General features: G+C 41.6%; 2 protein-coding genes across 9 annotated transcripts in view; one reads left to right on the top strand and one right to left on the bottom strand.

Moving 5' to 3' along the window:
* Window positions 1-16,693, bottom strand: part of TMEM204 (transmembrane protein 204) — a 40,828-nt gene extending 24,135 nt beyond the window's left edge. Inside the window, exons 1-2 of one of the 2 annotated variants that reach the window (XM_074965787.1) lie at window positions 16,273-16,693; window positions 15,710-16,154 (exon numbers count right to left, since the gene is read on the bottom strand). In XM_074965787.1, coding sequence (XP_074821888.1) covers window positions 15,710-15,989 — 280 coding nt within the window. In that variant the 5' untranslated portion in view covers window positions 15,990-16,154; window positions 16,273-16,693. Of the gene's footprint in view, window positions 1-15,709 lie in introns of both variants that reach the window. The other variant, XM_074965786.1, reaches the window with a different exon arrangement.
* The window catches only part of IFT140 (intraflagellar transport 140), a 236,216-nt gene that overhangs the window by 183,206 nt on the left and 29,459 nt on the right, over window positions 1-23,551 (top strand). The window lies entirely within an intron of this gene.

Genomic DNA, 23,551 nt, shown 5'->3' with positions numbered 1-23,551 from the left:
GCACACTGGTTGCTGTAGAGGTCACAGAGGTCACGGAAAGTCACCAACCTCCATGACAAACACAGAGCCCTACCTATGAGGATCGAAACACCACAACTTTGTCGTAATGAACTCTGTCATTCATGACTTCTCTTTATGACTTATAAAATTATGAGCCTAGTAACAGCAAATATATGTCTATTGTAAGTTCTTTTGGCTTCACCACATAAATGATTATAGACATAGCCAATTTGCAACCGTGACTAACTCCCTCAGCTTCCTGCAGCATATGTAGTAACTGTGAGCCCAGGAATAATTGGTTCATGATTATTATATGCTCTTGACAGCTGGGAGTTTGTAGTAGCCTTGAACACAAAAATAGCTGGTTTGCAGAGCTCTTGTTTTTTTCACACAGTTTATAATAACTCTGAGCCTAGGAATGCCAATTCAGCCAATATAATAAGCTTTACAAAGAAGTATACAAATGTAACCAATGATATGTATATTAAAAGGAAGGTCAAATGTGGTTCAGGATGGAACCCCAGTAGGATGATGAAGGGACAGCACAGAATAAAGGAGGAAATAACTGTCATGATTTCATGAAATCTGCCAACGCAATGATTTTAAATCTATGCTGTGACAACAGTTCAGTACCTTTCCATATTTCATATTATGATACTGTTGCTTGTGCCCCTTAATAGTTCCATTGTATGATGTAGCCTGATTTTTAGGATTCTTCTAGAACTGTAATGATTCCCTCTTCACTAATGACTAAAGCAAAAATAGCAGCCAACCGCCTTTATAAACTCTGTTGCTTCTCTGTGGAGTTTGTAATAGCTTTCTGTGTAGAAATACCACTCTTCAAATTTGTGTCTTCTCCTCCGGTGAATGGTCATTATAACCTTCATTTGGCTTGATTCTGCCCAGGGTTGTTGTTCTTATGTAACCCCAGACTCAGACTCTTGGACTGTACGAGACAGTCAATACACCCCAAAAAGTGGGGAACGTCACAGAAGAAGTCTGACTAGGCTACCATGGAATTCCCCTCACAGCCTCAATTAGTAGATTTTAAAGATGCCTTCCCCCATCAGTAACACTGAGGGAGGGCAAGCCATAATGCTTCTTTTCTGTGTGTACTATCTGTCAACCAAGAAATAATTATTAGTTCACATCTTTCATTAAGATTGGCTTCTATGCTTAACATTTGTAACAACTGTGAAGCTTGAAATGTTCAGTTCATGATCTTTATAAACTTTCTGCTTCTCCTTTAAATTTTATAATAGCTGTAACTCAGTGATAATTCATTTCCATTGTAAACTCTGACCACTTCTGCATGGAGGATTTTATAATAACCATGAGTTTAGAACTCATTGCTTTGACTATTACAAACTCTTCTCTCTTTTCTAATGTGTTTGCCATAGCTGTGATCCTACAAATAGCCTCTTTGTGACCCCTATACACTATCAGTTTTTCAGGAGGATATGTATAAGTCATGATTCCTGAAACATGAGGTTCGCAGGACTTTAGTGTTCTCACAATTACTGGTGGCATTTGTGATAACTATTAACTTCTGAAATCTATTGTCTAAGATTGTCGGGATGACAAAGGTATTTTGGGCATCCCATTTCTTTTGTTCTGAACTCATTGCTGTTATGGCCCTGCCATTGATGTTAACTGTTTGAAGAAATTTCCAATGGCTAGGGGAGCACTAAGAGCCAATGATATCTGGAGTTCTAATCAAACACTAGACTGAAAACTAAATAGAAATTGGACTGGGCATCATATAAGGAGTTCATCGCTCTGCTACCAAGATTGCATTGTTATAGCGTTCTGCATCCTGCTACCATGTGAATTGTGATTTGACGGCAGTCCAGTGCATCCCTGGCAGAGTCCTGAGAACCTTCCTGTTCCTCCCCTCTCCTACATCTTCTAAGATCCCATTTAACAGCCACTGTCTACTTGGCCAATTAGGATTAAACGGGACTCAATCGTGATAGGCATTGAATGGCTCCAAAATCAGCATGAGGGGGGACACTGCTCAGCAATGCAAAGTGCTCCCACTCATTTCTCTGAATTTACTATCAGAGAGGAATGGAATTAATACAAAATCCAACTTGAGTCTCCTATAGGCCAGACCAGAGTAAGCCAATAGGATGGTCAATGCTGCTTTGTTTCAATTGCAAGGGTCAGTTCAGTCTGTGTTTAGCACCCGAACTCCAAGGATAAAACCAACTCAAATTCCTCATCGCCTCCCTCATTTCCCTAACCAGGTACATCCATCTGGATTAGAAATGTTGATTTGATTTTGCTATTCTTGAGCAGCAGTTTTGTTTGATTATGTCACATGACATCCCCCAAGATATTTGTGCTCTGCAAATGTAGGTTAGTCATATTAGACAGCAATTTTGCAGTGTTCTGAAATAATGAGGCAGAATGATCTGATTTAAAAATCAGATTGTGCTGATTATTTTTTGTGTGAGGGTTTTTTTTTTCTGTTCTCTACATTGACTTATCAAGGTCAGAATAGTAATTTTAATGCTCAGATTCCAAGCTTTAAAATGCGGCCTTATCAAAATTAAAAATATGTGAGGAGAAGATTAAACAACTACTGATCTTTTTAAAATAGTTTGTTTAAAGCCTTCCCCTAAAGACACGTCCCACCTATGCACTTTTGCTGAAAGAATATTTAGCAAAAGCCTCAGCCCAGCTTTTGTAATTTACTAAAGTATCGATTGTGTGAAAAAGCTAACAAAGTACAAACTCCAGTAACTGACTCGTTAAAACGCTTCCATGTCCCTGTCCTCGTTGGATATGTGGGCATACATCACTGAGTCTTGAGAAATCCGCTTCTGAGCTTGGATGTTATATGTGCAGTAATAGGCTTTTATTAGAGAGTATCCTACTATTACTGTAGCTAAAATGGAGTTGGTCATTCTAATCTTAAATCCCCTATTTTCTTTTGAAACTGAAATGTATCCTGTTTGGTATCTGTTTAAAGATAACTTTAATTTTTTGGTGACTGTAATTTGAACCCAAATCAAGTTCAGTCAGTTTTGAGTTCTGTGAACCTGACCATAATACATATATTTTTACTTTTAAAAGATTTTTGTTTAGATTAATCTGTTTCAGGTGGCAAAAAAACAGCAGCTTTCAATGAAGAATTCAGTGATTGCTGAATTTGGGGTAAGAGGAATTTTGAAAATGGTCCTGAATGTTTGAAAATCAGTGAGCTTACCCTTGTACTGTTCTGTTTTTTTCTTTTTTTTTTAACTTATTTAAGCAACCTATTGAATATATACATTGAGGTACCTGATGATTCTCAGAAATGCTAAGTGATTCCAGCGAATTTTGCATTGGGGAGTAGCATAAAGAGTGCTCCCAGTCTTTCAGAAACATTAAATATCCTCAAGAATTACTATAGGCAGAGCTGGGAGTGGTGCCTATAGTTATGGTGGCTCAGTACTTCCCGTTATAAGACCCTGTTTTTGATTGTTATAACTTTGCTCAACTTTAATCTTTCAGGCTGAAAATTTCCATGCTGGATGTCTGCATCAGGCTGATTTATTTATTTATTTGAGTTTTAGCTACAGTGGTTCACCTGTTTCCAAGAACAAGATTAGAAAAAATACGTTATTTGCCCATGTTAAAAAAAAATCTTAAAAACATTTTATTGAGAATCTCTAGAACCTCTATGCGTTGGGGAGAGGACTTGGATTTTGCTGGGGGGTTACCAAGATGCCTGGGATATGCATTTTGCCATTCCCATGAAAATTCACCCAAATTTCACCCAATTTATAAATCTCTGAAAAAATCTTAGTTCACATATGCTCAGTAGAGACTTTGTAAAGTTCGGAAGCCTAATTCCCTGAAGCGTGCACCATCCCCTCACAGCTCCTGTGTGCTGGAGGAGAGCAGCTGCACTGCAGTGTAGAGGTATAAGGCATGTTGCAGGTGTGTGTGAGTGACACAGGTGTTGCAGGAGCAAGAGGGTAGGGGTAAAGGAGACAGGAGTGGGCAAGGAGAGTATTAGGAGCAGAGGAGGAGGAACCCAGGGGCCGGATTGGAGCAGAGGGAGGAAGGAGTCGGGTAGAGTGGGAAGTTGGATGGGATCAGAGGGGCAGGTGCAGGAACCGGGGTGGATTGGATAAGAGCAGAGGGGGACAGAGACATGTTAGGGGCATAAGACCGGCCACACTGGGTCAGACCAATGGTCCAGCTAGCTCAGTATCCTGTCTTCCAACAGTGGCCAATGCCAGTTGCTTCAGAGGGAATGAACAGAACATGTAATCATCAAGTGATCCATCTCCTGTCGCCCATTCCCAGCTTCAGGCAAACAGAGGCTCGGGACACTTCAGAGCATGGTTTTGCATCCTTGCCCACCGTGGCTAATAGCCTGAGTTTGAACATCTACATTACAATTTTTATAGCTCTGTGAGCCCGAGTCATCTGACTTGGGCCAGCTGCAGCTGTGCCTCAGGTCTTTTATTCTAATGTAGATGTACACTAAGTGTCCATGTAGACAAGGCCTAACTGTGATTGCCTTATTTTCTGGGTGCCCCGCGTGAGATCCCTGGGGCCTGATTTGCAGAAATGCTGGGTATTCACAACTTTAACTGGAGTAAATTGGAGCTGTGCATGGAACATATGAAGTCCTATAAAAATGTTAGATACTCTTACGACTCATACCCTAGGTGTTCCAAGTTGAGCAACCAAACTTAGTGGACATTTTTTGCAATTTTGGGCTTAATCTCTCTGTCTTGGTTCCCTACCTGTAAAATGGAGACAGTAATATCACCTCATCTCATAGAGGTGTTGTGAAGATATATTAATTAATGTTTGTGAAGAGCTATGGTGATATGATGAGACCCCTATATGAAACACTCATGAGAAAATTAATTTTTTATTCAGTGCAGCATTTGTATGGTGTGTATTAAATAAGGGGCCACACACTTAATCTGAAGGATAAAAAAATTCTGAATAACTGCCTATTCACTGAATGAAAAAGGGATCCTGTGGGGGAAAAAACAGTGTGTGATCATGTAATTAAAGACTTTATCATAATGCATAATCACAAGGGGGCCAAATTACAGTTGCATGGACAACCTTAATTCTGACAATTCCTAATTTTTGAGTGCTTGACTTTGCAACTTTAATGTTCGTTGAACATAGATTTTTAGATGAAATTATTTATATTATAGTAGCATCTAGTGACCCTAAACAAGAGCAGGGCCCCATTATGCAGGGCACTGTACAAACACATAGTGAGAGATGGTCCCTGCCCCAAATTGTTTACAGCCTAAATAGACAAGACAGGCAAAGGGTAAGAAACAGAAACACAAAGAGGTGAAGTGACTTATGCAAGTTCCAGCAAGTCATTGGCAGAGCCAGAATTGGACCTGTGACTCTATCCGTTAGACCCCCTAACTCCCAGTCCATTGTTCTAGCCATTAGATCCTATGATATCTGGGGGGGGTTTCAGTGTTAACAGACACTTGGCTTCCTTTTCCAGCACATTAACTCTCCTTAGTTTTTCTGCTTATTAAGTGGTCAGTGGTTTCTGATATTTTGAAGCTAATTGTGAAACACAAAAACAGATATTGGCTGTGTAAAAGTGCATCCTGGGATAACTAAATAATTGGAGTCACAGAAAGATACAGCAAAAGAGTCAGTAGTTGAAGCTTTGAAAGAGCTGTACTGTACTGGTCTGAACATTAATGAATTCTTCTTGTTTTTAAATCCCAAGTAGGACTAGTTCTGGTTAGTACGTGGATAGAAGACTTCCACATGAAAAGAAGTATGTAAAACCTTTGCATCTTTTGTGCACCAGAATGTTGCTTACATGTCTACTACTCAAAGAAAAAAATCAGATTCTTTTTTAGATAGATAGACAGCCCTACTGCTTTCAGATTCAGTTTCTTGCTGGAATGGGTTAACTTTTATTTTTATTATTTTGTCTCTTGGATAGCTCTGTGTCGTGCAGTAAAATAGATGTTCATGCAGTAAAAAAATTCTCCAACATCTTTTTCTTCTGTTGTATTTTTAATTTTAAAGAAAGAGAAAACAAGGCAACTCAATGCAACTACATTAATGCAATGTTAAGATAAAGAGTTAGGGTGAAATCCTGGCCCTATTAAAGTCAATTGGCATTTTACCACTGACTTCAATGGGATCACAATTTCACACTTTATGTATTTAATTTGGTAGGTTTACAACATTCCTACCAGGGAAGCAGTATGAGCAAGACAGTCTGGCAGTCATTTTTGGAATGGAGGGATGGGTAAACTGATCAGTTTCTACATAGAGAAATGTGTACGGTTTGATGCCAGGAATTGAACTCTGAGAATGTTCCTTTATACAATGAGTATGTTTTAACTGTATACTTAAGGTTATTGTATATCTTCTGCTAATGCCAAGGTTATGGCATAATGCGTAAACATATATTGATTGGGGTAGTTTTGTATGTTTTAAGCATTTATAGGATGCTCTGCATTTTTTTTAATCCACTTGGGGTGGAATTTTCTAAGGCTTCTAAATCACTTAATCTCTTTTAGAAGTCCCACCCTTAAACTGAGAATTTAAATCCACAAAAGTCAGAAAAATCTATTTTTAATATGTCAATGGCAATGTTAAGTTGGCTCCATAGCACTCATGTGAATACATATACTACTTTAGTTATCCTGAGTTAACAGTATGAATATTGACTTTTATATTTTCAACTTTAGCAAATCCTTACTCACATGAGTCGTACTGACTTCAGTGGCAGAACTTGCATGCTTAAGGACTACTTGCATGTGAAAGGGTTTGCAAGACAGGCTCCCTGATGTTGCATTAACAATTTCCCTTATTTAGATATTGACTGTATCTCAGAAGCTAAATCTGGGCCTTGATGCTCCATGTTGTCAACCATATGAACTCATGATGTCTAAGTACAATATCTCAGTCAGTCTTCAGACAGCCTTAAAATCTGAAGCTCCTGACTTCTTTTAATCGTATGGTACATACTGACTTCACAAAGTACTGTGATCCTCCTTTCTCAGTCTGTATGCACCCAGTACAATGGTAGGCAGAGCAAGTAATAGATGTCTAAAATAGTCTTCAGCTGCTAGTCTATGCCTGGCAACTGTCGAAACAGAAACATCAGAGACATTCCTAATGGACACTGACGTTGTCTGAATTGTTGTCTCTGTAAACAGATTTCAGTTTTATTCCCACACTGAGCTGTGCCCTGATATCATCCCCATATTTCATAGTGAAAATGTGCTTGTGTAAATCATACATTGAGGCTGGACAGGTGTTTATATTTAGCGCTTGTGAATGTCATGATATTGTACCATTTCCCATCATTGGATATACTTGCTCGTAAGAACTACAATAAAAAAGAGCTCTCTTGATATGTGCATCTGTATTTGAAATAAAGCTTCCCACTGCTGGAGTTTTCTTTGTCTTCTGGAGCCCTGAGGAATGAAACAGAGTATACCCTTCTCTACACCCCTCTCTATCCTTGAAGCTCCATAATGTTGCTAACATTCTTTGGACAGGAAGCGACTGAATCTGATTTACCTTTCTGAGTAAGTCAGATCTATCCATCCAGTTATTTTATGGCCATCATCACTGCAGTATCCAGCTGTCCTGCCCATCATTAAATGGCCACAATGATAACTGTTGAACAAGCAAGGCACTCACTGCTCCATCCAACCTGTGGCTGAGCACATCATGTTACAGGGCTTATCCCTTCACCCTCCCATTCCCTGGTCCTTCTCGCATGAACAGAGGGCAGCAATACCCGAAATCCGAAGGTGCAAACAATTCAATGTTTATTGGGTTGAACTTCCAGCAAGCAATGATTCCAATTTCCTTCCTCAGTGTCCCCCTTCCCAGCTCTGACACCACAGAGCCTTGCCTGTGTCCCTGTTCCCATTCCCTGTTCCTGTTCCCACTCCCCGCCCCCCAGCAAAACATGATTCCAATTGCCCTCCTTAGCAAAACATGATTCCAGTTCCTCCCCGCTTACTTCCTGATTGATTGCAGACTATATATTAAAACTTGAGTTCTGCTTAGCTGTACCTTAACCAATAATTTTACTGAAATTTAACTAACCAGTCCTAACATATTGTAACATGATTATCTAACCAATTATATCCCACCACCTTAATTGGTTTACTCCCAACAACATTAATTATATAGCAGACAGAAACAATCACAGAACCAGACAGAGATTATACAGACAAACAATAGGGAAGTGGGGACTACAGTGATAGAACAACAAAGAAATGAGGATTTCACACCCCTGCTATTGATAAGTGAGTTCTTGTCAGACAGGATGCTATCAAACTAAGTTTTCTTTAAATCTTCTAGGCTCTTCCCTTCCTCTGGAGGTGATAGATTGGATCGCCTTTTTAACAGCCCAAAACTGCCTTATTTCAGTGTGACTGGTGAGGATGTGACTGTTCGCTTCCCAGCTTATGGCTGCTCCCGCTGCTTAGCCAAAGGCCTTATCTTAAGAACAGGGCCTCAGACTGTCACAGTGAGAGAAGGCCCTTACACAGGCAGTCTGATTTTGATTCTTATGTTGTACCTCTATAACTAGCTAAGTGATAAGAATACACCTAAATTCTTAAAGTATAGGCCTTTGCAGACAGGCCTGAATATCTATATCCTAACATTCCGCCCGCCCCCTTTCTTTCTTTTTTTTTTTTTTTTTTGGGTGGTGGTGGGGATCCTCCTGCTCAGGTATCCCTGGAAAAGCATGGGACATATGGTGACAAATTTCCTGATAGGGCCAGGCATCAATGTGGAAGGTGTCGATATTCCATTTGTCCCACTGCCCCTTGCCCTCCACCTTCTCTCATATGGGCATACCATACCTATTCCAATGTGTTCCAGACTTCTCATTATAGTGGGCCCGAGAAGGTTGGGTCCAGGTTGTCTAGTATACTGGGGGTGGGGGCTAACTACATTACTTATAGGTTATCTCCATAGTGATCTGAACACAGGTCTGAGAGGAAGAATCTTTTGCAATCTAATCCCAGCTCTGACACTAAATCTCTCTGTGATCTTTGACAAGTCAGTTAACTTCTTTTTCTCACAGCAACATTGTGAAGATTAATTAATTGTTTGTAAAATGGTTTGAAGATGGGAAGTGCCATCTGAGTTCTCAGTAGTGATAGGATCAGTGTCATGGCAAAACCATTAAGTTTGAACTACTAATCCTAAGGCTTGTCTGTGTTAGGGATCTTTAGACTGGTGTTCCTACCTGTGCTTGTAACCTTGGCCATAAGCAAAGAGTTTAGTTAAGATCAAGGCAAAAAATATGGTCTCTTAGAAAACCGCACTGCCCAGGTTTATCGTTGTGTTGCACCATTTCAGAATCATTCCAATTCACAAAGATTTTATTTTCACTTAGTCTGCACTGACATTCTTGCTCATAACTCACTTTACCGTCTGTCTCTCAAAGAATCATAGAAAATTAGGGTTGGAAGAGACCTCAGGAGCAGTGTTCCTTCCAATTTTTCCCATCAGTATGCGGAATGAATTTTGTTATGTGCACCAATATGGAGATGATGTGTAACATATTGCTGCACATAACAAAATTCATGTGGTGGGAGTGGGCAAAGGGGTTCGGAGTGCAGGAGGGGGCTCAGGGCTGGGTCAGAGGATTGGGCTGCAGGGGTATGCGGGCTCTGGGGTGGGGCTGGGAATGAGGGGCTCGGCCAGAGGGCTGGGGTGCAGGGGTGTGAAGGCTCCAGCTGGGGGTGTGGGCTCTGGGATGGGGCCAGGGATGAGGGGCTCAGGGCTGGGTGTGGGCTCTGGCTAAGGGTGCAGCCTCTCAGGTGGTGCCGGGGATGAGGAGTCTGGGGTGCAGGAGGCTGCTCTGGGGCTATGGCGGGGAGAGAGGACTCCCCCCAGTGCTCTCTCCCCGCAGCAACACCTGGGCTTGGGGGGAGAAGCCTCTCTCCCCACCATGGGAATTCTGGAGTTGGGGCTGCAGGATAGGAGCCCCTCCCCTGGCCCCAGCAAACCCGGTCTGGGCCACGCCGCCCCATCCACGCCGGGGCCAGGCCAGGCTGGGCCTGATCCAGCTGTGGCGGAGCCCGGGCTACTCTGGCCATGCCGCCCTGGCTGCAGCAGGTCCGGGGTACAGGCTGAGTTGGGACCGGGGTAGGGGCCCCCCTCCCACGGCAGGTTGAGGGCTGAGCTAGGTGGGGGCCGGGGGAGAGGTGCCCCTCCCCTGGACGCAGCAGGTCCCCGGACAGGTTCCCGAATCACCTGCGCAGTGCTAAATAGGCTGCTGTGCAGCCACACAGTCACGCAACTTACAGGGAACTTAGCTCAGGAAGTCATCTGGTCCAACCCCCTGCTCAAAGCAGGACTAACCCCAACTAAATCATCCCAGCCAGAGCTTTGTCAAGCCGGGCCTTAAAAACCTCTAAAAATGGAGATTCCAGCACCTCCCTCGGTATCCCATTCCAGTGCTTCACCACCTTCCTAGTGAAATAGTTTTTCCTAATATCCAACCTAGACCTCCGCTACTGCCACTTGAGACCATTGCTTCTTGTTCTGTCATCTGCCACCACTGAGAACAGCTGAGCTCCATTCTCTTTGGAACCCCCCTTCAGGTAGCTGCTATCAAATCCCCCCTCACTCTTCTCTTCTGCAGACTAAATAAGCCCCCCAGCCCCCTAATCATTTTTGTTGCCCTCCGCTGGACTCTCTCCAATTTGTTCACATCCTTTCTATAGTGGGGGGGCCCAAAACTGGACACAACATTCCAGATGTGACCTCAATAGTGCCGAATAGAGGGGAATAATCACTTCCCTCGATCTGCTGGCAATGCTCCTACTAATGCAGTTAGCATTCTTGGCAACAAGGGCACACTGTTGATTCATATCCAGTTCTCATCCACTGTAATCCCCAGGTCCTTTTCTGCAGAACTGCTGCTTAGCCAGTCAGTCCCCAGCCTGTAGCAGTGCATGGGATTCTTCCGACCTAAGTGCAGGACTCTGCACTTGTCCTTGTTGAACCTCCAATTTGTCTAGGTCAGTCTGGACCCTATCCCTACCCTCCAGCATATCTACCTCTCCCCCCACCTTAGTGTCATCCTCGAACTTACTGAGGGTGCAATCCATCCCATCATCCAGATCATTAATGAAGATGTTGAACAGAACCGGTCCCAGGACCGACCCCTGGGGCACTCCGCTTGATACCAGCTGCCAACTAGACATTGAGCCCGATGAGCCAGCCAGCTTTCTATACACCTTATGGTCCATTCATCCAATCAATACTTCTTTAACTTGCTGGCAAGAATACTGTGGAAGACCGTATCAAAAGCTTTGCTAAAGTCAAGGTATATCACATCCACTGCTTTCCCCATATCCACAGAGCCAGTTATCTCATCATAGAAGGCAATCAGGTTGATCAGGCATGACTTGCCCTTAGTGAATCCATCTTGACTGTTTCTGATCATTTTCCTCTCCTCCAAGTGCTTCAAAATGGATTCCTTGAGCACCTGCTCCATGATTTTTCCGGGGACTGAGGTGAGGCTGACTGGTCTGTAGTTCTCCGGATTCTTCTTCTTCCCTTTTTTAAAGATGGGCACTATATTTACTTTTTTCCAATTGTCCGGGACCTCTCCCGATCACCACGAGTTTTCAAAGATAATGGCCAATGGCTCTGCAATCACATAAGCCACCTCCGTCAGCACCCTCAGATGCGTTGCATCCGGCCCATGGACTTGTGCATGTCCAGCTTTTCTAAATAGTCCTTAACCTGTTCTTTCACTACTGAGGGCTGCTCACCTCCTCCACACACTATGCTGCCCAGTGCAGCAGTCTGGGAGCTGATCTTGTCTGTGAAGACCGAGGCAAAAAAGCATTGAGTACTTCAGCTTTTTCCACATCATCTGTCACAACATTACCTCCCCCATTCAGTAAGAGTCCCACACTTTCTCTGACCTTCTTCTTGTTGCTAACATGCCTGTAGAAACCCTTCTTGTTACCCTTCAAATCCCTTGCTAGCTATAACTCAGATTGTGCTTTGGCCTTCCTGATTACACCCTGCATGCTCGAGCAATATTTTCATGCTCCTCTCTCATCATCTGTCCAAGTTTCCACTTCTTATAAGCTTCCTTTTTGTGTTTAAGCTCACTGAAGATTTCTCTGTTAAGCCAAGCTGGTTGCCTGCCACATTTGCTATTCTTTCTGCACGTTGGGATGGTTTATTCCTAGGCCCTCAATAAGGCTTCTTTAAAATACAGCCAGCTCTCCTGGACTCCTTTCCCCCTCATATTAGCATCCCAGGGGATCCTGCCCATCAGTTCCCCGAGGGAGTCAAAGTCTGCTTTTCTGAAGTTCAGGGTCTGTATTCTGCTGCTCTCCTTTCTTCCTTTTGTCAGGATCCTGAACTCGACCATCTCATGGTCACTGCTGCCCAGGTTGCCACCCACTTCTACTTCCCCTACCAATTCTTCTCTGATTGTGAGCAGCAGGTCAAGAGGAGCACAGCCCCTAGTTGGTTCCTCCTGCACTTGCACCAGGAAGTTGTCCCCAACACTCTCCAAAAGCTTCCTGGATTGTCTGTGCACTGCTGCATTGCTCTCCCAGCAGATGTCAGGGTGATTGAAGTCCCCCATGAGAACCAGGGCCTGTGATCTGGAAATTTCTGTTGTCCGAAGAAAGACTTGTCTACCTCATCCTCCTGGTCTGGTGGTCTACAGCAGACGCCCACCACGACATCACCCTTGTTGCTCTTGCCTCTAAACTTAACCCAAAGACTCTCACACACATTCACATACATTTTAATTCCAGCTGTGCAAAATGGAATATATTTTGAAAGTCTTGTAATGGCTCCTGGTTTTTGGAAGAATTTGCCATGCTTTTGTGTTGTGAACATACATATTACTGCATACTTTCCCCTGTTTGATTTGGACAACCTTGTAGTAGTTCAGTCACTTAGCTATTAGTTACATACTGCAGTACTGAAATGGAAGTTGTCAGTATATGTAAACACGCATTCTCAAAAGTTTTGCAAGGAAAATAACCCCAAATATGAAATAATAATGCATATATTAAAAATCAATTTAAATATGAGAGGCTGTAACCTTTTTTGTATTACTTAAACAGACCCATATGTTTTCTATTTGTCAGCATTCAAATGGCACTGAAATGCAGTTTAATTTGGAGTATTATAATTTTGCTCATACATCCAAAGTATTAAACTTTAAACCACATCTTCACTTTTAAGGACTGAATTTACTCATTCAGAGGTTGATCAGTGTGTTTGTGTATATGTGTTTGTGATTTATCTATAGTTAACAGATGAGAATATTATCATATCTTACTAGAACAATACATACATTGCTGTTAGAGCTGTACTCTATAGCAACATAAAAACAAATACAGAGCCTGTTGTGTAATGAATGCAGAACCAGGCCCATCGTGACTATGAGGTCCTCAGAAAAGCATCTTTGTCTTGAATGTATTCAGTAAGACTGTTGCTTACAAGATTTTTTATGAGGCAGTTTTTACCATTAGATTTGCATGACCTTTTTTAAAAACATCCCTTTATAGAGATTCAAAATGATCTTTTTATCTAAAACTTGCTCCCTGTGAGATAAAGAATTTATTCTTTAGTCTTATGGGACCTTATTTAAATTCAAACCATTGGGGATGCTTCTTTGCAAGTAAAATGAATGATTAGACTTATTCCTGCTATAATTTATGCACTTTTCTGAACTCTAGACATTCTTAGTCAAGATTTGCTTTAATAGGTGAGAAATTGGTGCTCACAAAATTCCTCAGTGGAACTGATGCTTATATGAAAGTTTTTTAGGGCCATCCATTTTCTGAATGGTGCAGAACAAGACATTCACATGCTAATTTGCATGTGATTTCAAAATGCCATGTGTGCCAAGAGCTTACACATGCTCTTGTGTGCAAAATGTCCACTTTTAAAAAAACTGTGTGTGCTCTTTTGGAGATGTAGCTTAGATTGTTAACCTGATGGAGTGCAATGATTCTAGTGGTGTAATTACAGATAGGCATATTACTTTTGTAACTAGTTCTATGACATCATTAAGGATCAGAATTTAAAAAGAAATCAGGTCTCGGGTTTTTTAACAGCTCAGGAGGTTTTCATTTGTGGGTGATGTCTGTACAGGTTCACACTTGGCACATGTGCTAAAAAAGTATGAATATTTTTTTGAAAAAAAAAGTGTCTGTGCATAGGAAAGCATTGTTCTGCAAGACAAACAAAAGTCCTTCTTCATTTTCTTATTTTAATTCCCAAAAAGCATGGAAAAGGCCAATGCAACAGTCCACATTCTGGACTAGATTAACTCTATATGCATTTTAAAACATTAAAAAACTCATCTGAAATCGCCTGCATCTATTTTTCTTCTTTTAGTAATAACAGTACTGTGTACTTAATTACACCTTTCAAGGACCTTAAATCACTTCAAACATGAATCAAACATTAACAAAGCCTATAGACAATCCTGTGAGGTAGGGGATGTGATACCAATTTTACAGCTGTTCACACTTTTCATTTCTGTCACTGGAGGATGCAATTAAATTACTATTTAACTTGTCTTAAAAAATGAACAGACCCAAAGCACTCCTGTTCTGAATGTTTGTTTATCAGATTTTATTCCAGACCCAGTACTCACAGGTAAGTGAACTGCTGAAAACAGAAGCTTGCAGTGAAGTTCTGTCAGCAGCTTAGCTGTAGCAGTTGTAGCAGAGTTGAATGTTGCTGATTGAGCCCAATCCTACTTTCATATCTTAAGTGAGAGCAGGATCCAGCCCTTAATGTTGTAAATATGATTAATGAACTGCACTCTTGATTATTCAGATAATGCTGGTACTGTTCTGCAAGTTGGCTTGTAAATTCTGTTTTAGCCAAAACTTTTAAATAGCTCCCACCACAGTTTAACCCATATATATTCTATCCATCCCATGGGGAGTCTATGAATTTACAAAAATGTGGTATTTAGTGATTTGGATGTTCCCCTTGCAGAGTATTTACCATCTGTTTTTCCACCAAGAACAATAAATATTTCCTTCACCACAACCCTTCTCCATTTTATATTTTTTAATCCACCCAGGATCTTACGATCTTTTTTTCTCTCCTCAGTAGAAAACAAGTAAGGATGAAAACCGGTATTACTCATTGTCTGTATCTGGAGACTCTGCCTATTTCTTTTTGAATTCTTATTAGTTAAACACTTTTAAAAAAAACAACAGTCCCCACCACCACTACCTGGTCAAGGTTTTGCTGTGTTTAGAAGGAAGGTTTGAGCTTGCAGCAGAGCGTTATAGTTGAATAGGTATGGCATGGGGAGAAGCACTAGAGAAGCTACTGGAGATGTGTCTCAAAGGTCTAGACTTGTGGTTCCCAGATGTATTATTTCTAGTGCACTTTTTGCCCGCCTTTTTTCCCAGTCTCATATAAGCTTGATAGTGAGATATATTATACTTATTCTAGAGCCCATCACTTTCTATTGACTTGTTTATAACTGGCCTCATTCTTGTTTATTTGGGGCCTGATCTTGAGAGGAGCTGAGAACCCCACAACTCCCTTTGACTTCAGCAGGTGCTCAGCACCTCTCAGTTTCAGTCCATTAGACTGTAAGCTCCTCTGGGCAGGGACTTTGTCTGTACAGTGCCATGGACACCAGTGGTGCTATAGAAATCATAATCCAAAGTAAGCACAGAAGACAAAATATGGGACTTACGTTTGACAGTGCTACGAGATTCCTGGAACCCGGCTGACTCTGAACCCCAGCCCAGGGATTCACACTCTCGCTCCTCCCCTTGCCCATGTCTGGTGCCCGTGCCTGCACCTCCTCTCCACTTCTCTGCCAGCCAGCACATCTTCCACAGCCCCACACTGCGCTTACGCCCATCCTCCAGGGTCTGGTATACCCAATTGGGAGTAAAGGCAGCTGCATTGTTAAGAATAAGTGAGACCAGGGCTACCAACACAGCTGTGGCTACCAGTTTCTGGACAGTCATATCTGACTGTTGACTGCTGCCAGTCTCTATTTGCAGAAGATCCAAGGTCCTGATGAGCTGCAGCACATTGAAGTAGGACTTGAAATAGGAGGCAGCTGCAGTAGGATGTTATGGGGGGCTAGAGAACATCACCGTTCATTCTCAAAGTCGACTCCTAAGGTGTTTCTGACCAAGCAGATAAGAACACAGTCAGGTAGGTAGAAGAATTCCATAAAATACAAGTGCAAAGAAGAGTTTGCAGGTCTCTGTCCTTCCAAGCTGTGCCTTATCCACCTTCCTGTACCTGGATGAGCAAAGCCAGTCTGGTGATGAACTGAAGAACAGGGAGGTCCATTCCTTGTGGGACAAGGCAAAGCCAGAGAGTATCCAGTCTTGAAGTGGGAAAACCTGGGTTGTTCCTGGGAAAACAGACTGAAATGCTTGCAGACACAATGCCTCAACTCTTCAGAATGCAGCTGCAAGAGGAGAAAGAGACTCACATAAGAGTCATGAAGTAGCACCTCTGAAAGCCTTTTCAGCCACAAAACTCAGAACATCCCACAAACAGAGAGAAACTTCATTCTAAATCCAAGCCAAATTTGAAGTGAATGTCTTCATCCCAAAGGTGCTCTGGAAGTTTGGAGTATCCTGAGGAATCTGCTCCTCTCCGGTTTCTCTTACACTGTCAGAGCAGCGAGTGAAAGAGGGCTGGAGAGCAGAAACTCTGCTGTGAGGAAGTGGGTTTTTTTCCTCCCCCTCTGTCTCTCAACAGAGAGGAAATGGTTGTTTTTGTGGCTGTTTTTGGTGAGCCTCAGGGCGTAGCCGACTGCAACAAACAGAGCCACTGCCACCGCAGTCAAACGTTAACAGGATGTGTTTCCTGAAAGGAAAACATTATGGAGACTTCTAAAAACCTAGTCCCCCCTTCTTCTCTCACCTCCTTCCAGTGTCCCCCCTCCTTCTCCTTTTCTTTCCCTCCCAGAAAGAATAATAACCAAACCAACCAGTCAGCCAGAGAAGCATGATGCTGTGGGACAGAAGGGATTTGGATCCGTTTGTGCATCTGAAGGGATCACAAGAAACAAATCAGTGAGCACCTCCCCAAACAAAAAACAAACCCATAAATTCAACCATAATGTCAACTCTGCAGAGGAAAATGCAGTGGAGCACTGAGGGCTTTCTTAATGTTTTATATTGAAAGCAAACTGTATCAGAATTCAGAGTAGCAGCCGTGTTAGTCTGTATTCGCAAAAAGAAAAGGAGTATTTGTGGCACCTTAGAGACTAACAAATTTATTTGAGCATAAGCTTTCGTGAGCTACAGCTCACTTCATCGGATGCATGTTGGGTTTGAGACCACTCAGCCCTTGACCTGTTGTGGAAGAGAGGGAGATCATGGACAGATAGGGTGTTCTGAGGTGATTCTGGAATGGAAAAGTGGGGGATGTCGCAGTATGGAACAGGTTGAGAACCACTGCTCTAATGCATTCTGCCTGTGCAGGGCTGACACCCCAGTCCTGACTTGCTTTGCCCCCTTGTGGCTCTGCTGGGAAATCTGGCGAACCCCCTTCAGACTCTGTGGATGTTATTGCCATGTCTACGCTGCCACTTATGTCAACAAAACTTATGTTGCTCAGGGGTCTGAAAAAACACACCCCTGAGTGACATAAATTTCTCCAGCATAAGTGGTAGTGTACACAACTCTATGTCGGCAGGAAAGCTTCTCCTGCTGACATAGCTACTGCTGCTTATTGGGGGGTAATTTAATTATGTCATCGGGAGAGAGCTCTCCCGTTGGCATAGAGCCGCTACAAGAGAGATCTTACAGCAGCGCAGCTGCATCGGTACAGCTGTGCTGTTGTAAGGCCTCTAGTGTAGACATAGCCTTAGTGTTGTGACAGTTTTCACATACAAATGTAGAACTAACTGCAGCATAGCAAGCTAAGTGTGCACACCAGCCTTGGGACTATGTGCGTATTGAGGAGAGTTATCTGAATGAAATGGATTAAAAACTGTTTGACAGATAGGTCTTAAAATGCAATTGCAAGCAGAATCATCATTGAGTTGGGTATGTTTCTAGTGGGATCCCACAGCAATAAGTTCTTTACCCTATGCTATTTAACATGTTTTATCAATAACCTGTGAAAAAACAGAAATCATTACTGAACAGATTGGCAGATAACTCAAAAATTGGTGCAGTGGTAAATAAGGAAGATACTAAGCAATCTGGATAACTTGATAAGTTGGGTGCAAGCAAACAATATGTGTTTCAATACAGCCAAATGTAAAGTCTTACATCTTGGAACCAAGAATGCAGGCCATATTTTGAGGCTGGGGGACTCAGTACTTGGAAGCAGTGATTCTGAAAAGACTGGGGGGGTATAATCTGCTGAATGTGAGCTTCCAGTTAAATGCTGTAGCTAAAAGGGCTATTGTAATCTTTGGATTTATAAACAGGAATGTCGAGTAGAAGTAGGGAGGTTGTTATTATTTCTGTATTTGGCACTGGTGTGACTGCTACTGAAATACCGTGTCTAGTTCTGGTGTCCACATTTCAAGAAGGATGTCAAAAAATTGGAGAGAATTCAGAAAATAGCCATAAGAATTATTAATTATTGAGAAACATGCCTTATAGTGAAAGATGTGAGGAAGAAGCTCAATCTATTTATGTTATCGAAGAGAAGGTTCACAGGTGTTTTGACCACTGTCTAGAAGTACCTACATGAAGAACAGAAATTTGATAATAGAGGGCTCTTCAGTCTAGCAGATAAAGGTATAACATGATCCAATGACAAGTAGTTGAAGCTAGATAAATTTAGGCTAGAAATAAGGTGCCAGTTTCTAACAGTAAGGGTAATTAACCACTGGAACAATTTACCAAAGGTTATGGTATATTCTCCATCACTGGGAATTTTAAAACCAAAATTTGATGTTTTTCTAAAATGTATGCTCTAGTTCAAATGAATTAATTCAGGGAAGTCCTAGTGCCTGTGTTATATAGGAAGTCAGACTAGGTGATCACAATGGTCTCATATCCATGAAAGAATTGTATAAAACTAGCAGGGTCTGATGTTCAGAGATAAGGAATTGGTCATCATTCCAGAACAGTTTAATAAATAAACTTGTGAAGAAGAAAACCTTAGATTAAACCAGTACGCCTTTCTCTTATAGACAAGGTATGAATTTAAACTGATTTAGTTAAACCAGTGCAAACACCAAGTGAAGGTTCTTATTTTAGTTGAAGAGCAGTTTTTTTTGGTTTAACTTAGATTAATTGGAAATAGGGTTAAAGCTAAACCAAAATAAGTGTCCACCCAGGGGTTTGCAGCAGCTTAACTAAACTGGTTTAAAAAACAAGTTAAATTAAAGCCAATGCAACATTACCAAGGAGGCAAAGCTTTGTTACCCCTCCCTCAGGCACTGCATCTTGTTGGCACAAAAAGTTAGAACTAACAGCTGAATGTTCCCTCACAGACAACTCTTCTATGTTATTCTCTAAGTTTCTTTTACTGAGAAAGGATGGAAATACTTGTCCCTTAAATACGCAGTGATTGAGGGCCTATAAATATCTCAGAAAGAAGGAAATAAGGCTTATCAGTTCAAGCTACTGGTACTTAAAAATGCTTGATTGATTAAGAAGAATGAGCTAAAGGTGTTAGTGGTGTGTTCATGGCTGACTTTGATAGTGGAGTCCACTGACATTTAAAAAAGCATGGTCTATCAGACTTAAACGGTATGTCTACACTGCAATAAAAAAATTGTGGCACTGAGTCTCAGAGCCTGCAGTTGAGTTGGGCTTGTGGGCTCATGCTATGGGCCAAAATTTGCAATGTCAGTGTTTGGGCTCAGAGACTCTCTCCTTGCAGGATCTGAGAGCCCAGGCTTCAGCCCTGGTCCGAACAGCTACACTGCAATTTGTAGCCTGACAGCCCGAGCCTCTTTCCATCCCCCCAAGCCTGAGTAAGCTGACCCAGGCCAGCTGCAGCCATGCTATCGGCCTTTTATTGCAGTGTAGACATACCCAAAGTGATCAGCCGGGTTTTTATAGACTCCTATTTTCAGGAGTTTATAATTTGAATGTATATAATGTGTCCTCTCTCAGCCATGTCTTATATTAGCAATGCATTTAATTATAAAATAGCTGAACACAACCAGTCCAACCATTTTAAATCCTCCACTTCTGCTCTTCACACAAATTATTTAGTTTAGGAACATCCCATCACTCTTCTAAATTAAAAACAGTTTTAAAAAACTGAACATTTCTCATGACAGGTGCTAGACTTTGGCGTGTCCCCAAGGAGAGGTGATGATCTTGAGGTTAAGGCACTAGATTGTGACTCAAGATCTGCGTTCAGTTCTCATCTCTGCCTCAAGTTTCCTGTATGACCTTGGTCAAATCACTTAGTCTCGTGGTGCATCAGTTCCCCATCTGCAGAACAGGAACGATAATACTACCTGACTTCACAGGGGTTATGGGAATACATTAATTAATGAGTGCAAGGGATTCAGATATCGTAGTGATGGGAGACATACATTTATATGTATTTAACCATAGATTGGATAGTGCAGTAGCACTGTAAGTTTCACCACACCACTCAACTAATGTGCCCCAAATAACAGAGTATGAGGAGCAATTCATCACATTAATAACTTGCACTAATCATGGCATTTCAATTAGATAAGATTTCCTCACTTCCTGCCATAAATTGTTGTGTGGTGTTCCTGTCTGCAGTTAAACAGCTGTTGTGTTCCACCCAGAGATAGTTTAAGTTCAGAGGTGAGTTAAATGATCCCTGTTTATAGTTTGCATATCACTTTGAGTTTATACAGCATTTTGGGATCCTTCTGAACGGAAACCAATATGTAAATGTAAGTTAGTATATTAACCTTATTTTCAGAGCCACTGTAAACTCTCTAATTTAAGCCGATGGGAGAGAGCTTTATTTATTCATCCCCCTGAGCGACATAAATTATACCAACATAAGCTGTAGTGTTGACATAGCCTGAGTTATTAATGTGCTGAATTCCCCTCCCTATTAATTTGGGGACAGTCAAAACATGTTACTTACCTGCCTTTTACATTTATTTAGATAGAGTATAATCTTGTTAAAAGATTTGGTTTTGGCAAACAATCACAACATCCAAGTCTGTAAATTAGTAAAATTCCAAATACGAGCACAATCATAGAAGCAAAATAACAGTTTTGCAGAGACACTGAGTTCTGCTAGGCATTTGCAGACCAAAGTAGCTCAGGGTATGTAACACCTATGCCTGTGTATAAATAGCAATAATAACTGGCTGTTGCTGGCACACCAATATTCCTCCTTGAAAGATTCCATATACACAGGATTTGCCCTTGTGCCTCTTATGCTTCCATTGGGCAAGGCCGTACAGGAACCCCCCTAGCTCTTAAGAATTTCAATCCTTTAGGGTTCTTGTAGGAGTGTGGAAGGTGTGTTCCAACTGCCAAACCCTTTCCAAACCTTTACAGTGAGTAGTCACCCGGAAGTGAGTGTGGCTATTCACATGCTCAAAGTGCATTGTGGGATTGGGGTTCTTGTTGCATTTTAGTCCTACTGTACCGAGTTCATCTAAAAAGTTTTTTTGTTTTGTTTTTTAAACCTACAAGTGTCATTTTTCAAGTCTATTATACTAGGAGCGAGAGGTGTAAGAAGCATAAAATATAAAGGTTGTGACTAACTTCACTCTCAGCTGAAACTCACCTACTGTGCCGTAATAGTCACAACAGGGGGTAATACTAATGTACTTTTAAAAAAAAAAAAAAAAGATTTACATATCACTCTTAAGAATCAGCATTAAATCCACAGGAGTCATAATGTTAAGGTTGAAATGGTCACTCTGTCTCAGCGTGTCATGTCTAAGTACTGCAGCTGATTTGGGCCCCTAAAGGGATCCTTGGTCCAGTGGCTGATTTTGCATGCCCTATCAGATATGAGTCAGAGTTAAGAATGGATTTCAGCTTCCAATCAGAGTTTCCTGCTGTTGTGGGTCAAAGTCACAGCATTGACGTTATTCTAACATTGCTTTATTTTTTGGTGTGGCTTTAAAATACTGTAATTCCAGGCAAACACACGTAACTAACATTTGAAAAATAGCAGTAGATGTTCTTAATTTTCCTTAGGAAAAAGCACCTGCTTCATCCCATCCTTTTCCTTTTCATGAAAACACCCCAAAAGCAGCACGTAGGCAATGGGTGGAGTTTAAGGAAAGGGCGAGGCTTCAGTGTCTTACAGGGTTTGTATAAGCAAGCGCAGACACTGTTTACTATCAAGCTTACCACACCGTAAACACTTCAACACTAGAATTGTACATCCATTCTATTCCCAGCTGGCTGACTTAGACAGTTATGAACTGTTGAGAACCTGAATAGATGGTATAAAGGAACTGAATGCATAATCATTGCCTTCATTCAGGGTTTTTAGTTCCCAAGTTTAGAAATGAAACTAACTTTCCTTAGACTTTTACATTTAACTGGTACACGTGTCTTTAATGTCCACTGCAACCACTCTCACACACTGTAATGTGGAGTGCTGTCAGGGAGGTCATCTTCCCGAAGTGGAAGCAGAATCTGTCCTCTCTGATATATCCAGTCTTCATTCAGCTGCAGTTTTAAGAATAATTTCCATCGTGTCACAGATACAGAAGAACCACACAGCTTGACTACTTTTCACAGCTGCTTTGTCACACCTTAATGAAGGGTGCTTCCCTCTCTCCACTCCCAGTCAATGGAAGTGCTTCTGCTTGCCTACTAGTCAAAAGAGAACATAGTTTAAAAATGATCTAGAATCTGCTTCAGAAGATTGCTGAAATCTAGCCTGGGAGAGTTGTCTGTCCTAGCTAGAAATGTTAATTAAGGACATGATCCTGCACTTGAAGTCAACAGGAGGTTGCAGTTGACTTCAGTGGGAACAGGATAGGGATAAAGAGAAGAACCTGTGTTTGGATTTGTGAATCTCACTGAAATGGAGTGTAGCTGTTCTACAGACTTCAAGAGATCTTGGCAGGGAACTCCCCCTTTAGGATCACAAAGGAGTCTTTGAAAGTAAAATGCTCAGTAGCTTATTTGACTCAATGCAGGGACCCAAGGTGAAGGGAAATGTCAATTTTCTGCTGGCAAAGAAATTAGTGGTAAGAACAAAAATGTTGTGTTCTCATGTATTACAGAGAGATGTGTTCCCTGATTTCAGAGAGATTTTTGTGGTGAAGTACATTTTAACAAATATGCATCTCTAGAGCTTCCAGGTTGGCATTCTATTTGATTTGGGCTTTCATATAAAGTGGCTGTTGAAATATATACAGCAGCAAAAGGATTAATGTCATGACATTAGTTTAAGAGGAACTTGTCATAACCACAGCACTGTTGAAAAATAGCTTCTGAAAGGATCAAGTATGTAAGAGAAAAATTGAAACAATAATTGTGTAGTAAAACTTGTACCCAGTTACATGGAGAGGGGGGATTAAAGTCATTGCACCATCCATACACTGTTTAGATGGTCTGAGTCTTGGGGCCAGTCTGTAGCACAGAGGCAGATCATGTCTGATTTATTAATATGTTTCATGGAT

The sequence above is a fragment of the Natator depressus genome, chromosome 10 (genome assembly GCF_965152275.1).
Source record: "Natator depressus isolate rNatDep1 chromosome 10, rNatDep2.hap1, whole genome shotgun sequence".
Taxonomy (NCBI): domain Eukaryota; kingdom Metazoa; phylum Chordata; order Testudines; family Cheloniidae; genus Natator; species Natator depressus.
The sequence above is the reverse complement of the archived record's forward strand: the minus strand, read 5'-3'. Positions and strand labels throughout refer to the sequence as shown.